Genomic DNA, 14,163 nt, shown 5'->3' with positions numbered 1-14,163 from the left:
ATCCAGAAGATCTCCTGGAGGAAGTTTAGAAAAAAAATAGCATCTAGGAACTAGGTGAATCTCGGTATAGGCTCCTGATCGAAGATCTCCTGGTTAAAATCCAGAATGAACTTTTACAGGCATTCCAATTCCTGATCTATTTAACTTATGGGAAAACCCAGTCTTCAGGCACTTTTTTTATGTTCGATATTCGAACAAAAACATCTCACCAAATTCCAAAAGATAACCCAGCGGATTTATACGAGATTTCCTATGTGTATCCAGAATAATTTCAAGAGAAATCCCAAAAAGAATCCGTTGAGAAAACCTTGAAGTAGTTCTGAAGGAATGAAATGTTTTAATGGTATATCAGAAGAAACTCCCAAAGGAATCCATGAAGAAATTGATGGGGAAGTCACAGAAGAAAACCATGGTGAAATTCCTGGAGGAGCTTCTAGTGTAAATCCGAAAGGATTCGCTTGAGAATCTTCGGATAACCACCTGGTGTCATTTCCGGATAAACTCTTAGAAGGATTTCAACCAGAACTTTCGCTGAAACTTTAGAAGAATCTTCTTAGGGAATATAAAAAGATTATTAAAAGCCTTGAAGAGTTTTAAAGAGAGCATAAACCCTGTGATATTTCTTAAAAAAAATTGTGTAACTTTCTTGGAGGAATCTAAAGTAGAACCCTTCGAGGAATGCCAAAATAACTTCTGGAAAAAATATGAATGAATATTTTTGGCAGAATAATATATGATTACCTGAAGGAATCTTATAAAATCGTTTTGCAAGAATCAAAGAAGGAATCCCTGGTAAGGCAACCTCATTTTCTAGTAGCAAATAACGGCAGCCAATTAAACGCTCTATAACAAATTGAAAAATTTCCATAAATAATTCGAAAATGGCCAATAAATAAATAGGGGTGGAAGCAATAATAAACTACAAAAGTTCCATAAACAAATAAAAAAAAGTGCATAAATAAATCAAAATTTCCCATAAATAATTGATTTTCAAGCAATAAAAAATGCGGCCTTCCTCTATGCGGCAATGCGGCATCGCCGCATGGCTTGGTCGATACTTTTAGCAATTCAAGTTAATTACTCGTTGATTTGTATTTATTGCTAAATTGCTTTTTTGATAATTTTCAATTGGGAAAAATCGGATTTATTTATGAAAAATCAGACCTTTTTTGATGTAAAGAAATGTAGCTATTTGTTGCAATTATTTAATTATTCGTGGTAAATCCAACATTGCCTATTGCTCGAAAATCAATTATTTATGGGAAATTTTGATTTATTTATGCAGTTTTTGAATTGTTTATGGATAATTTGTAGTTTGTTATCACTCCCACCCCTACTTCTTTATTGGCAATATCTGATTTTGTTATGGAAAATTTTCACTTTTTCATGAGTCGTTTATATTTTAGCCGCAAATAACGTTGGTGTCGTCATTGACCTGATAAAATAAAATTCTCTAGGTTTCCCATTGGCAATAGTAAGCTAGTCTCAAGAATAATTTATTGATTCCTTCTTCTTCTTTTTATCATGAAGAAGGCCAAGACCCTAAAGTTCCAACTGGGTCCAAGCCTGCATCTCAGTTTAGTGTTCTAAGAGAAATTTAACAGTCATTAGCTGAGAGCTTCCTCTTCCAATGACCATTTTGCATGTGTATATCGTGTGGCAGGCCCAAGGAAGTCTAGGAAAATACCTTTGCTGAAAGTTCCTGGACCGACTGGGAATAGAACACTGGCATGGTCATGCTGATGATGATGAACCTGGGCGTGTTAGTGGAATTCCTGTAAGTAAAAAGAAAATCAGGCTAAGTATTGTTCCTTTTAATTCCACTAAGAATTTGCATCCTTTGACAGATACGACCTCAACTGTAAGATCGTCTTCAGTGTCTTGTACTTGACTCGACTCAAGTACAAGACATTGAAGACGATTTTACAGTTGAGGTCGTATCTGTCAAAGGATGCAAATTCTTAGTGGAATTAGCAGGAACAGCATTCAATCTGATTTTCTTTTCACGTATGGCCATGCTGAATATCCGTACGATTACTTCATTGATTATATGGACCCTCTATTGGTTCCTTTTGCAATTTGGACTGTTCTTGTCTATCACACAGTGACAACTACGAATTGTATGTACAATCATCCATGCTCATACCAAATTCATGCAAATGCTATGTCTAATTCAGCACAAGAAAACTGATATCATGATGGTTCTTTATTTGCACACATTATTCGTAAGGCCAAACTTGATGCGATAATTGATATTTTGTTTTTGTTTATATCTTCCATGAAACATTCCCCCAATTCCATTTTCTTAGAAAGGATAAAAACATACTTCGTAATTAAGATAATTGTTGCTCTTCGTTTCTTCGACTTCATATCTGTACCCTATGCCTACACACTGTTCATCTTCTTTTCGATTATCACACCTGTTATCGCAAAACGCCTTATTATTTCATTGTTATCCCACATGCGCTCACGTCATAACTTACCTCAAGATTATCGTATCATCGCGCCGCGTATCTTCCATCCTATAGAAAGCAGGCGGCACCAATATAGGCGAAAGAGAGAGTAACTCGAGATGGTACCCAAACCTGCTTCACAGTAGTGGACGATGCGATGCGATGGTTGGACGAAGGAAAGAAAGCCCATTATCCACTTCTCCTCCCCAGCCTTCCATGTCCCTTCATTCCAAATGGGGTTTGCGCTCGGTTGTTGGTGCGCATCTCTTCCAGCTTCAACCTTCACAAACCATCAACGCAACTCATGCTGCATTCCAAGTTTTCATTCGTTTAACCTACATTTGGGCTGCTTTCTAACTTGTTTTTGTTGTGTCTCACTTTTGTTGACGGGGTTCTTTCTTACTTGCGTGAGAAGGCTGATTCCAGAGGCTGAAAATAACCATTACAGGTTTGAGTTGATTATAAGATGTGAGCTAATGAGGTGACGGAATGATTTTTTTTAATAGGTTGGAACTATCTCCTTAAGGTGTGTTCTGGCAGCACGGACAACGACAAGCCGTCAGTGTCGACGACAGAATATGTTCGAAACTGATTGTCATCCAGACAATAGCCAGAGAAGCAGATGCATGGCGAATGAATTGCTAAAGCTGTTTCCATGAAATTGTGAATTGAAAAATACGAATATTTTGTGAGATTTATCAGATTATATATTCACTAGTTTACAGCATTTTTGAACTCGATAAGCTGATGATCATTTTTGGTGTAGAATCATGCCCTGAGTTCGAAAACGCGAAAGAAAAAAATTATAGTAGAGCGGAAATTTTTTCGACTTTCCATACAAGGTTGATGATTTGAAATCGATTTTTGTTCTATTTTTAAGCAAAGTCGCTCACTTCAAACATCTCATTCTCCGTAATCAATGTTCCGATTGAGCTGAAATTTTTACTGTAACTCGCCTACATATGATATGTCAAATAAACGTCGAAAAAGAATTTTTAAGTTAGTTTTTTCTTATTGAAAAAAATACATTTCCTCAAAAAATTTTGGAAATTTTGCTAAAATTTAAGAAGATCGTCCCTAAAACTCGCTAATATCTGGAATTTCGTCAATCTGACACAAAACCTGTATTCAGATGATCGAATGGTATTGTATTCAGCTTTTAGTTTATGGAAAAAGATTTAAAATCGGTTGAACAAAACGCAGTATAATTGAATTTTAGTAAATTACATATTTTGAAAAGTTGCAAAACTCGATATTGAGCTAAAACTCAAAAACTGTTCTACTTAAAATTTTTTGAAGGTCGGTTTCGAAATCAGCACTAAATTGTGCTTCAAAAATTTTGGTCGTTGACAGGAGTTCACGACTTTCGTTTTATTTTGTAAACTTGTGTTATTAGGAGTGTTTCGGACTAATGTGTGCTAGACACGGTTGCATATGGTGATTTTGTGAAATCGTAGCACAACCTATGTGAGTGGCAAGCAGACTTTCTAATTTGGGTATTGGGAGTAGGTTATGCTAATTACATGATCCATATTGTAGGTCCGATTACTAGATCAAGTCCCACTTCTGAACCCACTGTAGCATAATTCCCTCTGCGTCACCGTAGTAAATAGCACAGGTAAAGAGTATTACCCAGATGATTACATAATACTGTATTAAATAGGATTACCATTACTTGGTTGTTGTTTAGGTGGTGAATAGTAATTCCTCCGCGTCGGCTAGAGTCCTGAGCCGGTAAGGAAAGACAAAATGTATGTACGATATGAATTCCCTTAAAACATGAAAATAAAAGTTGCATTTCTTTTAGCTTTGAGCTGCGCAAATTGAAGCCTGCTGCGAGATTTTTTCCTCTACCAACAAACTCAAAGATTTTCTTCATGATGCCCGAAAACGAAGTCTACGATTGCGGCGCTTGCGAGCGACCGAATTCCGCCGATGTGGGTATGGTGGCGTGCGATAGTTGTGCCGTTTGGTACCACTACGTTTGTGCTGGAGTTTCGCCAGGAATCCGCGACCGAACGTGGAGATGTGGTAAGTGTCAGCCCGTGCTGCCTCCGGAAATCACCGGGACGAAGAAGAAGACGAGTAAGAAGCTTCCGGCGAGCTTGAGTGTCCTCGGTGCGACGAGTGAGATTACGAAGACAAGCAACGCCGAAATGAAGAAAACGTCCGACAAGTCCAAAAGTTCTGCGAAATCCAAGGCTATGGCTGTGTCCAACGCCGCCGCGGGCGGTGAACCCTCCGCCGGAAATGTAACTCCGATAAAGAATCCGGAAGTTGTTATTTCTACCAAACCGTCCGATAGGGAGATGCGATCTTCCAAGTCCAGTACTTCAACCACCAGGGCTCGAGCGCAATTAGCATTGCAGCGATTAGAGGATGAGCGACTGTTGGAGGAACGGAAATTGAAGCAGGAACGGGCGCGGCTGGAGGAAGAAAGCTTCCGGCTGGAGAAGGAGAAACTACTAAAGGAACGGGAGCACGCTATTCAGGCTAAGGAATTGGCGATACAAGAGAAGTACTTGCGGGAGAAGTTCGAGTTGGAAGATCAGATTGCTGACGAGGAAAGCAGCCAAAATTCTAGCGTTTCGGGTCGCAAGAGTAGGACCAAGGCCTGGTTGAAAAGTCAACACGAACTAAGCGAGCACAGCAGACATAACGATTTGGCAAGTTCAATTCGACCACCACAAGTCGACGCGGGAAGCGAACGCGGAGAAGCCCACAGACCAAACGTTTTGGACGGGGTTTCCAACTTTCGGACGGAGCGCGATGGTTCCGACAACCGACGTCGTTACTACGGAGTTGAACCGAATGCTTCCAGGTTGCCGCATGAGGACGAAGGATCCGTGATGAGCTCACACGGGGTGGGGCCAAACGCCGCACAGATAGCTGCGAGACAGATTTGGCCGAAGAAGCTTCCCACATTTTCGGGTGATCCGGAAGAATGGCGAATATTCGTCCACAGCTTCGAGTCGGCCAATGCAGCGTGCGGTTTTTCGGACGTAGAGAACGTCATTCGTTTACGCGAGTGTTTGCGAGGTCCAGCACGAGATGCCGTCGTCACGAAGCTCATGTTTCCCGAGAGCGTCAGAGCGATTATGGACACCCTGCGGCGATTGTACGGCAGACCGGAGATTTTGGTGAAAAACCTACTTGACAAGGTTCGTCGGGTGGAGGCACCAAAGCCTGAGAGACTGGATTCGTTGATCAACTTTGGGCTGACGGTGCAGCAGCTATGTGACCACTTGGCGGCTGCAAAACTAAAGGGTCATCTGTCGAATCCCACCTTGCTAGGGGAATTAGTGGAAAAATTGCCAGCCTCAATTAAGATGGAGTGGGCCAGGTTCAAAAGGGCGTATAGTGAACCAACGCTTCAGCACTTCGGCATGTTTATGGAGGAGATAGTTGAAGACGCCAGTGAAGTTACGATCGCCACTCAACAGAAACCATGCGGTGGGAGAGTCGACAAAGACAAACCGAAGGAAAGAGGTCATGTATATTCCCATGAAGACACGTCGGGAGTGCAGAACCACGTACCAGAGAGACAACCTTGCCCGATCTGCGGAAAACCAGATCATCGAGTAAGAAACTGTGAACGATTCCAGCAGCTAGGAGTCGAAGCTCGTCTAAAGGCCGTAGAACGATGCAAGTTGTGTGAAGTTTGCTTGTTCGATCACGGGCAATGGAGGTGTCGTTCGAGAATCCGATGTAACGTTGCCCAATGCCGGGCTCGTCATAACCCACTACTGCATCGCCCAACCCAAGAACCACGTCAGCGTCAGCTCCGAGCTTCGGAGTGTAATACGCACGAGCGAACGCAAAGATCGGTCCTTTTCAGGATCATTCCTGTTACACTTTTCAACGGAAATACGAAATGTGAAACATTCGCGTTTTTGGATGAGGGATCCTCGCTGACCCTTATCGAAACTAGCTTGGCGCGTCAGCTTGGTGTTACAGGTGTTCCAGAGCCCTTGGAATTGCGTTGGACTGCGAGCGTGATGCGAAACGAGAAGGATTCAAAGCGTGTGGACCTGGAGATAGCCGGAAAAGGTCTGCCGAGACGCTTCGTCTTGAAAAACGCTCACACTGTCGAAGAATTGAATCTACCCAACCAGAGCCTGATGCTTGGCGTACTATCGGAAAGGTTCGCACATCTCCGGAATCTCCCCATATCGTCGTACTCTGAAGCCACTCCGAGGATCCTTCTAGGACTAGAGAACCTCAGCCTTTTTGCGCCGCTGGATAGCTGCGTGGGCCGACCGGGAGAACCAATTGCCGTGAAGTCTCTGCTAGGTTGGTCTATCTATGGACCTGACGGAAATGGACACTCGAAAAAAGGCTTTCTAAACGTACACCAATGCAATTGCGACTCCGACCGAGAACTAAACGACCTTGTCCGGCAGCAGTTTATACTGGAGGAATCGCTAACCAGGCAAACACCGATACTTGAGTCCGCTGAAGAAAAGAGAGCCCGTGACATACTGGAAAGCACTACAAAGTTTGTGGATGGACGGTATGAAACTGCTCTGCTTTGGAAAACCGATGACGTCGAGGTGCCGGATAGCCTTCCCATGGCGATGAAGCGACTGAAAAGTTTCGAGGCTCAATTAGCCAAAAATTCGAGTCTACGGGACAGCGTGAACCAGCAAATCATCGATTATATACAGAAGGGCTATATTCACAAGGCCACGGAAGCAGAACTGGTCGAGATCAGCAGCAGACAAGTGTGGTACTTACCGCTGGGCTTGGTGACGCATCCAAAGAAGCAGAAAAAGCGACTGGTTTGGGACGGTAGGGCGCAGGTGAACGGAGTCTCATTAAACTCGCTGTTGCTAAAGGGCCCTGACCTTCTGGTGTCGCTCCCGTCTGTAATTTGCAAGTTCCGCGAGAAACGCATCGGATTTGGAGGCGATATCCGGGAAATGTTTTTACAACTACGAATGCGACAATCGGACAAGTATTTCCAGTGCTTCTTGTTCCAGTTCGATCCTCGTTATCCACCTGAAGTGTACATAGCGGACGTTGCGATGTTCGGAGCAACTTGTTCACCCTGCGTTGCGCAGTATGTGCTACGTGTCAATGCGGATAAATGGGCGAACGAATTCCCTTTGGCGGCGGAGGCGATCAAAAATAAAACCTACATGGACGATTACTACGACAGCGCCGATACTCCTGAAGAAGCGGCAGAATTAGCCGTGCAAGTACGTACCATCCATGCCCGCGGAGGATTCGAGATGAGGAACTGGGTTAGCAACAGTGATGAAGTGTTGGAAAAGCTCGGCGAAACTCCGGACAAGGAACCACGTTTGCTGCAATCTGTCCCGGAAGAAAGGTGGGAACGTGTTCTAGGGATGTTGTGGCACCCGGATTCTGATACTTTGACCTTTTCAACCGAACTGGCGTCAGAGTTACTTCCCTTTGTCTCCGATAATAGAAGGCCGACGAAACGCATCGCTCTTAGGATCATTATGAGTCTTTTTGATCCCCTTGGCTTGTTAGCACCGTACCTTGTTCACGGACGTACTTTGATCAAAGATCTGTGGAGAAGTGGAGTACAATGGGATGAGGAAATGAAGGACGAGGAGTTTGCCAAATGGACGCGCTGGGTGGAACTGCTACCCGCTATAAGTGAGCTTAGCGTTCCGCGTTGCTACTTCGCCCCGATGGATCCACTGTTTTATCGAACGCTACAGTGTCACGTTTTCACTGACGCCAGCGAAGCCGGCTATGGATGTGCTGTGTACTTCCGCATTAAGGACGATTCCGAACAAGCGCAATGTACATTGGTTATGGCGAAAAGCAAAGTGGCCCCCCTTAAGCACCTGTCGATACCACGGTTAGAATTGGAAGCGGCAGTGTTGGGGTCGAGAATGGTAAACACTGTTCTGTCGAACCATTCTGTACAACCTCGGGACGTGTATTTGTGGACCGATTCATCGACGGTACTCTCGTGGATTCGCTCGGACCATAGACGATACAAACAGTTTGTCGCTCATCGTATCGGAGAGATATTGTCGTTAACACAAGCTGAGAGCTGGCGATGGGTACCATCCAAGGACAACGTTGCCGACTGCCTGACAAAATGGGTACGCGACACCGAACCGGATTCAAATGGTAGATGGTTTAAAGGACCAGCGTTTCTCTACCTTTCTGAAGATGAGTGGCCGCAACAACGAGTGAAGACGAACACAGCCGAAGAGTTGCGGACGAGTTTCGTGTTAGCTCACATCTCGCTGCCCGCCACGATTATAGATGTTTCAAGGATCTCGAAGTGGAGCGTATTACTGCGAACTGTAGCCTGCCTATATCGCTTCATCAGCAACTGTCGATTGCGCGTTCTTGGGCGGCCAATAGAGACTATCCCAGCAACTATAAACCAAGTGAAATGTCTCAAACGGTCGGTTCCCTCGTGTGGTGTGCCACTGAAGCAAGAAGAGTTCCAGCGAGCAGAGTGCTTTCTATGGAGAACGGCACAAAGCGAATGCTATCCGGATGAAATGCGAACCCTGTTGAAGAACCGCGATCAGCCTGTCGCGGAACGGAAGTCCATCGAAAAGAGCAGCCCGCTGTATAAACTGTCACCGTTCGCCGACGAATACGGAATCGTTCGAATGGAAGGAAGGACAGCTGCCGCTGCCCACGCGAACTTTGACGTGAGGTTCCCTATAATACTCCCCAGGGACAATCAGATTACCCAGCTATTGTTGGAGTTCTACCATCATCAATGCGGCCACGCGAACACAGAAACGGTCGTTAACGAAGTTCGTCAACGCTTCGAGATATCGCGTCTACGCTCGGCTGTTGGAAACGTTAGCCGGAATTGTATCGCTTGCAAGGTACGCAAGTGTAAACCGTTTCCTCCTCGAATGGCACCTTTACCCGAACACCGATTGACTCCGAACGTCCGACCCTTTAGTTACGTTGGCATCGATTACATGGGCCCATTGGAAGTGCCCGTTGGTCGGCGCAGAGAAAAGCGATACACTACAAAAGCGAACTACAAAAGCAAATAGCTCTTGGTTGCGCCGGTACTTTCACCGATGCGCGAACCAAATGGTCCTTCAATCCCCCCTCCGCTCCACACATGGGCGGAGTGTGGGAACGAATGGTGCGGAGCGTAAAAGAAGGCATGACTACGTTGGACGATGGGCGCAAATTGACCGATGAAATATTGTGGACAACGCTTGTCGAAGTAGAGGGGTTGATTAACTCCCGACCGCTCACCTACATGCCGCAGGAGATGAATAATTCCGAAGCCTTGACTCCAAATCATTTTATATTCGGATGTTCGTCTGGTGCGCACGTGCCTATGGAACCGCCGGTCGATCTAGGATGTGTCCTGCGGAGTAGCTTCCTAAGATCTCAGCATCTAGCGAACGACGTCTGGGAGCGATGGTCGAAAGAGTATCTTCCAACTATCAACAGGAGGACTAAGTGGCTGGATGAAGTCAGGTCTCTGAAGGTCGGCGACCTCGTCTATGTGGCAGAAGGCAAGCGAAGATCGTGGACGAGAGGTATTGTAGATGAAATAATTTCTGGCAAGGATGGCAGAGTTCGACAAGCGATTGTGCGGACAACAACCGGTAAGTTGAAGCGTCCAGTTGTAAAGTTGGCGATGATGGAACTTGGTGGATCTACGGTGGACCCTCCCCTCGATCCACGGGGCGGGGGATGTTCTGGCAGCACGGACAACGACAAGCCGTCAGTGTCGACGACAGAATATGTTCGAAACTGATTGTCATCCAGACAATAGCCAGAGAAGCAGATGCATGGCGAATGAATTGCTAAAGCTGTTTCCATGAAATTGTGAATTGAAAAATACGAATATTTTGTGAGATTTATCAGATTATATATTATTAGGAGTGTTTCGGACTAATGTGTGCTAGACACGGTTGCATATGGTGATTTTGTGAAATCGTAGCACAACCTATGTGAGTGGCAAGCAGACTTTCTAATTTGGGTATTGGGAGTAGGTTATGCTAATTACATGATCCATATTGTAGGTCCGATTACTAGATCAAGTCCCACTTCTGAACCCACTGTAGCATAATTCCCTCTGCGTTACCGTAGTAAATAGCACAGGTAAAGAGTATTACCCAGATGATTACATAATACTGTATTAAATAGGATTACCATTACTTGGTTGTTGTTTAGGTGGTGAATAGTAATTCCTCCGCGTCGGCTAGAGTCCTGAGCCGGTAAGGAAAGACAAAATGTATGTACGATATGAATTCCCTTAAAACATGAAAATAAAAGTTGCATTTCTTTTAGCTTTGAGCTGCGCAAATTGAAGCCTGCTGCGAGATTTTTTCCTCTACCAACAAGGTGAATATATGACGAAGCCATACCTCGAATTTTCAAGAGCACAAATCTGAAGAACCGAATGTCGGTTTGAGCTGAAAAGTTGATCGATTGGTCACCACCAGCGGGTAACTAATCGATCAACATTTCAGCTCAAACCGACATTCGGTTCTTTAGATTTGTGCTCTTGAAAATTCGAGGTATGGCTTCGTCATATATTCCCCTTAACCTCTTTTTCTTCTTCCGCCTCTTGACGTGCTATACCAACTGAAACAAACTCTGTCACTATTTGTTAAAATGACGGGTTGGGTTCGATTCCAGTTCGGCCCAGGAACAATTTGTAAAGGTAATTTCATTGGGCATATGTAGGGCATCTTTTAAACGCTCAGGTAGGCCAGGAGGAGGAATTCAGACCGACGAATGGTAAGTTCAGCGCCCACCAGCAGACGAACGAAAACGGCCTACGATTCATTGATTTCGCCGCCTCCAAAAATATGGCCATACGCAGCACCTTTTTCCAACACAGCCTCACTTATCGTTACACCTGGAGATCACCGCAGCAGACGGAATCTCAAATCGACCACGTTCTGATTGACGGACGGCGCTTCTCCGACATTATCGACGTCAGGAGGACCTATCGTGGCGCCAATATCGACTCCGAGCACTATCTGGTGATGGTCAAACTGCGCCCAAAACTCCTCGTCATCAACAATGTATGGTACCGGCGACCACCACGGTACAACCTAGAGCGACTGAAACAGCCGGATGTCGCCTCAGCATACGCGCAGAATCTCGAGGCCGCGTTGCCAGACGAGGACGAGCTCGATGAGGCCCCTCTAGAGAATTGCTGGAGTACAGTGTAAGCAGCCATCAACGACGCAGTCGAGAACACCATCGGGTACGTGGAACGGAATCGACGGAACGAATGGTTCGACGAAAAGTGGAGAACGGTTTTTTAGGAGAAGAACGCAGCACGGGCGGTAATGCTGCAGCAAGGGACTCGACAGAACGTGGAACGTTATAAGCAGAAGCGGAAACAGCGGACCCGCCTCTTTCGGGCGAAAAAGCGCCACCTGGAAGAAGCGGAGTGTGAAGAAATGGAACTGCTGTGCCGTTCCCAAGAAACACGGATGTTCTATCAGAAGCTCAACACATCCCGCAACGGCTTCGTGCCGCGAGCCGAAATATGCAGGGATAAAGACGGAGGCCTCTTGATGGACGGACGTGAGGTGATCGAAAGGTGGAAGCAGCACTTCGACCAGCACCTGAACGGCGTGGAGAACGTAGGCACGGGAGACCACGGCAACGGAGGAAACGACGACGCCAGTACAACGGAGGACGGAAATGAACCAACTCGCAAGCCGAGGGAAGTTAAGGATGCCATTCACGAGCTCAAAGCCAACAAAGCAGCTGGTAAGGATGGTATCGCAGCTGAACTCATCAAGATGGGCCCAGAAACGTTGGACACCTGTCTGCATCGACTGATAGTCAGGGTCTGGGAAACCGAACAGCTACCGGAGGAGTGAAAGGAAGGGTTAATCTGCCCCATTCACAAGAAAGGCGACCATTTGGAATGTGAGAACTTCAGGGCGATCACCATTTTAAATGCTGCCTACAAAGTGCTATCCCAGATCATCTTCCGTTGTTTGTCACCTAAAACGAATGAGTCCGCGGGAAGTTATCAAGCCGGTTTCATCGACGGCCGGTCGACAACGGACCAGATCTTCACCGTACGGCAAATCCTCCAGAAATGCCGTGAATACCAGGTCCCAACGCATCCCCTATTCATCGACTTCAAAGCGGCATACGTCAGTATCGATCGCGCCGAGCTATGGAAAATCATGGACAAAAACGGCTTTCATGAGAAGCTGACTAGACTGATTAAAGCAACGATGGACGGTGTGCGAAACTGCGTAAGGGTTTCGAGTGAACTATCCAGTTCATTCGAATCTCGCCGGGGACTGAGACAAGGTGATGAACTCTCATGCCTACTCTTCAACATCGCTCTGGAAGGTGTGATGCGACGAGCAGGGCTCAACAGCCGGGGAACGATTTTCACTAAATCCGGTCAATTTGTGTGCTTTGCGGACGACATGGACATTATTGCAAGAACATTTGGAACGGTGGCAGAGCTGTACACCCGCCTGAAACGCGAAGCAGCAAAGGTTGGACTGGTGGTGAATGCCTCAAAAACAAAGTACATGCTGGTAGGCGGAACCGAACACGACCGGATCCGTCTGGGTAGTAATGTTACGATAGACGGGGATACTTTCGATGTGGTGGAGGAATTCGTCTACCTCGGATCCTTACTGACGGCTGACAACAACGTGAGCCGTGAAATTCGAAGGCGCACCATCAGCGAAAGTCGGGCCTACTATGGGTTCCAGAAGAAACTGCGGTCAAAAAAGATTCACCCATGCACCAAGTACACCATGTACAAAACGCTAATAAGAACGTTGGTGCTCTACGGGCACGAGACATGGACCATGCTCGAGGAGGACCTACAAGCAGTCGGAGTTTTCGAGCGACGCGTGCTAAGGACGATCTTCGGCGGTGCGCAGGAGAACGGTGTGGCGGAGAAGGATGAAGCACGAGCTTGCTACACTTTACGGCGAAACCCAGCTCCCAGAAGGTGGCCAAAGCCGGAAGGATACGGTGGGCAGGGCATGTTGCAATAATGCCGGACAACAACCCTGCAAAGCTGGTGTTTGCAACTAATCCGGTTGGCACAAGAAGGCGTGGAGCGCAGAGAGCACGATGGGCGGACCAGGTGGAGCGTGACCTGGCGAGCATCGGGCGCGACCGAGGATGGAGAGCGGCAGCCACAAACCGAGTATTGTGGCGTACTATTGTTGATTATGTCTTGTCTTAAATGTGATGTTGAACAAATAAATGTATGTATGTAGGGCATCTTCGTGCCTGCCAAACGATATGCATATACTGTATGATCATTCATAGAACACTGAGAAGCTGTGGTGAAGGCCTTGTCTCAGTTGGGACGCTAAGATAAGGAGAGAGGAGAGGCACAATTTTGTCAAAGATTCATAAAACAAGAATGTCGTTTCAAATGAGCCACCATTAAAATATCAGCAAAACAGCAAAAATCGACAAAATGGTCTCTTACACCCCTCTGTATCTGGGCCCCTCAATTCCGATTGATATTTGTATAGAGTTCTGCAGAAGTTCTACTGGATCCCAACGTTATTCAAGAAGATCAACCTAACCATCCTAAGATGTTAGGCTAGACGCACCACGATTGCGCAGTTTGCGTTCAGCGAGCCTGTCTGGGTTATATTAACCCGAACATCTTACTATGGTTAATCTGTTCAGGATTTATTTGAATAAATCCTCACTACCCCACATTATTTTTTTTTCAAAATGCTTAAAAAATCCTATAAGTATATTCTTA

The 14,163-nt window shown here is 45.8% G+C and overlaps 1 protein-coding gene across 1 annotated transcript; it reads left to right on the top strand.

The window, feature by feature from the left end:
• Window positions 1-9,457: 9,457 nt before the first annotated feature.
• Window positions 9,458-10,777, top strand: LOC134287033 (uncharacterized). The gene is made up of 2 exons (XM_062848746.1): window positions 9,458-10,384; window positions 10,457-10,777. Exon 1 carries the CDS (start codon window positions 9,538-9,540, stop codon window positions 10,186-10,188), a length of 651 nt encoding a protein of 216 aa, XP_062704730.1. The 5' UTR covers window positions 9,458-9,537; the 3' UTR covers window positions 10,189-10,384; window positions 10,457-10,777.
• Window positions 10,778-14,163: the final 3,386 nt, after the last annotated feature.

Source organism: Aedes albopictus, chromosome 2, assembly GCF_035046485.1.
Source record: "Aedes albopictus strain Foshan chromosome 2, AalbF5, whole genome shotgun sequence".
NCBI classification, from domain to species: Eukaryota; Metazoa; Arthropoda; class Insecta; order Diptera; family Culicidae; genus Aedes; species Aedes albopictus.
The sequence above is the reverse complement of the archived record's forward strand: the minus strand, read 5'-3'. Positions and strand labels throughout refer to the sequence as shown.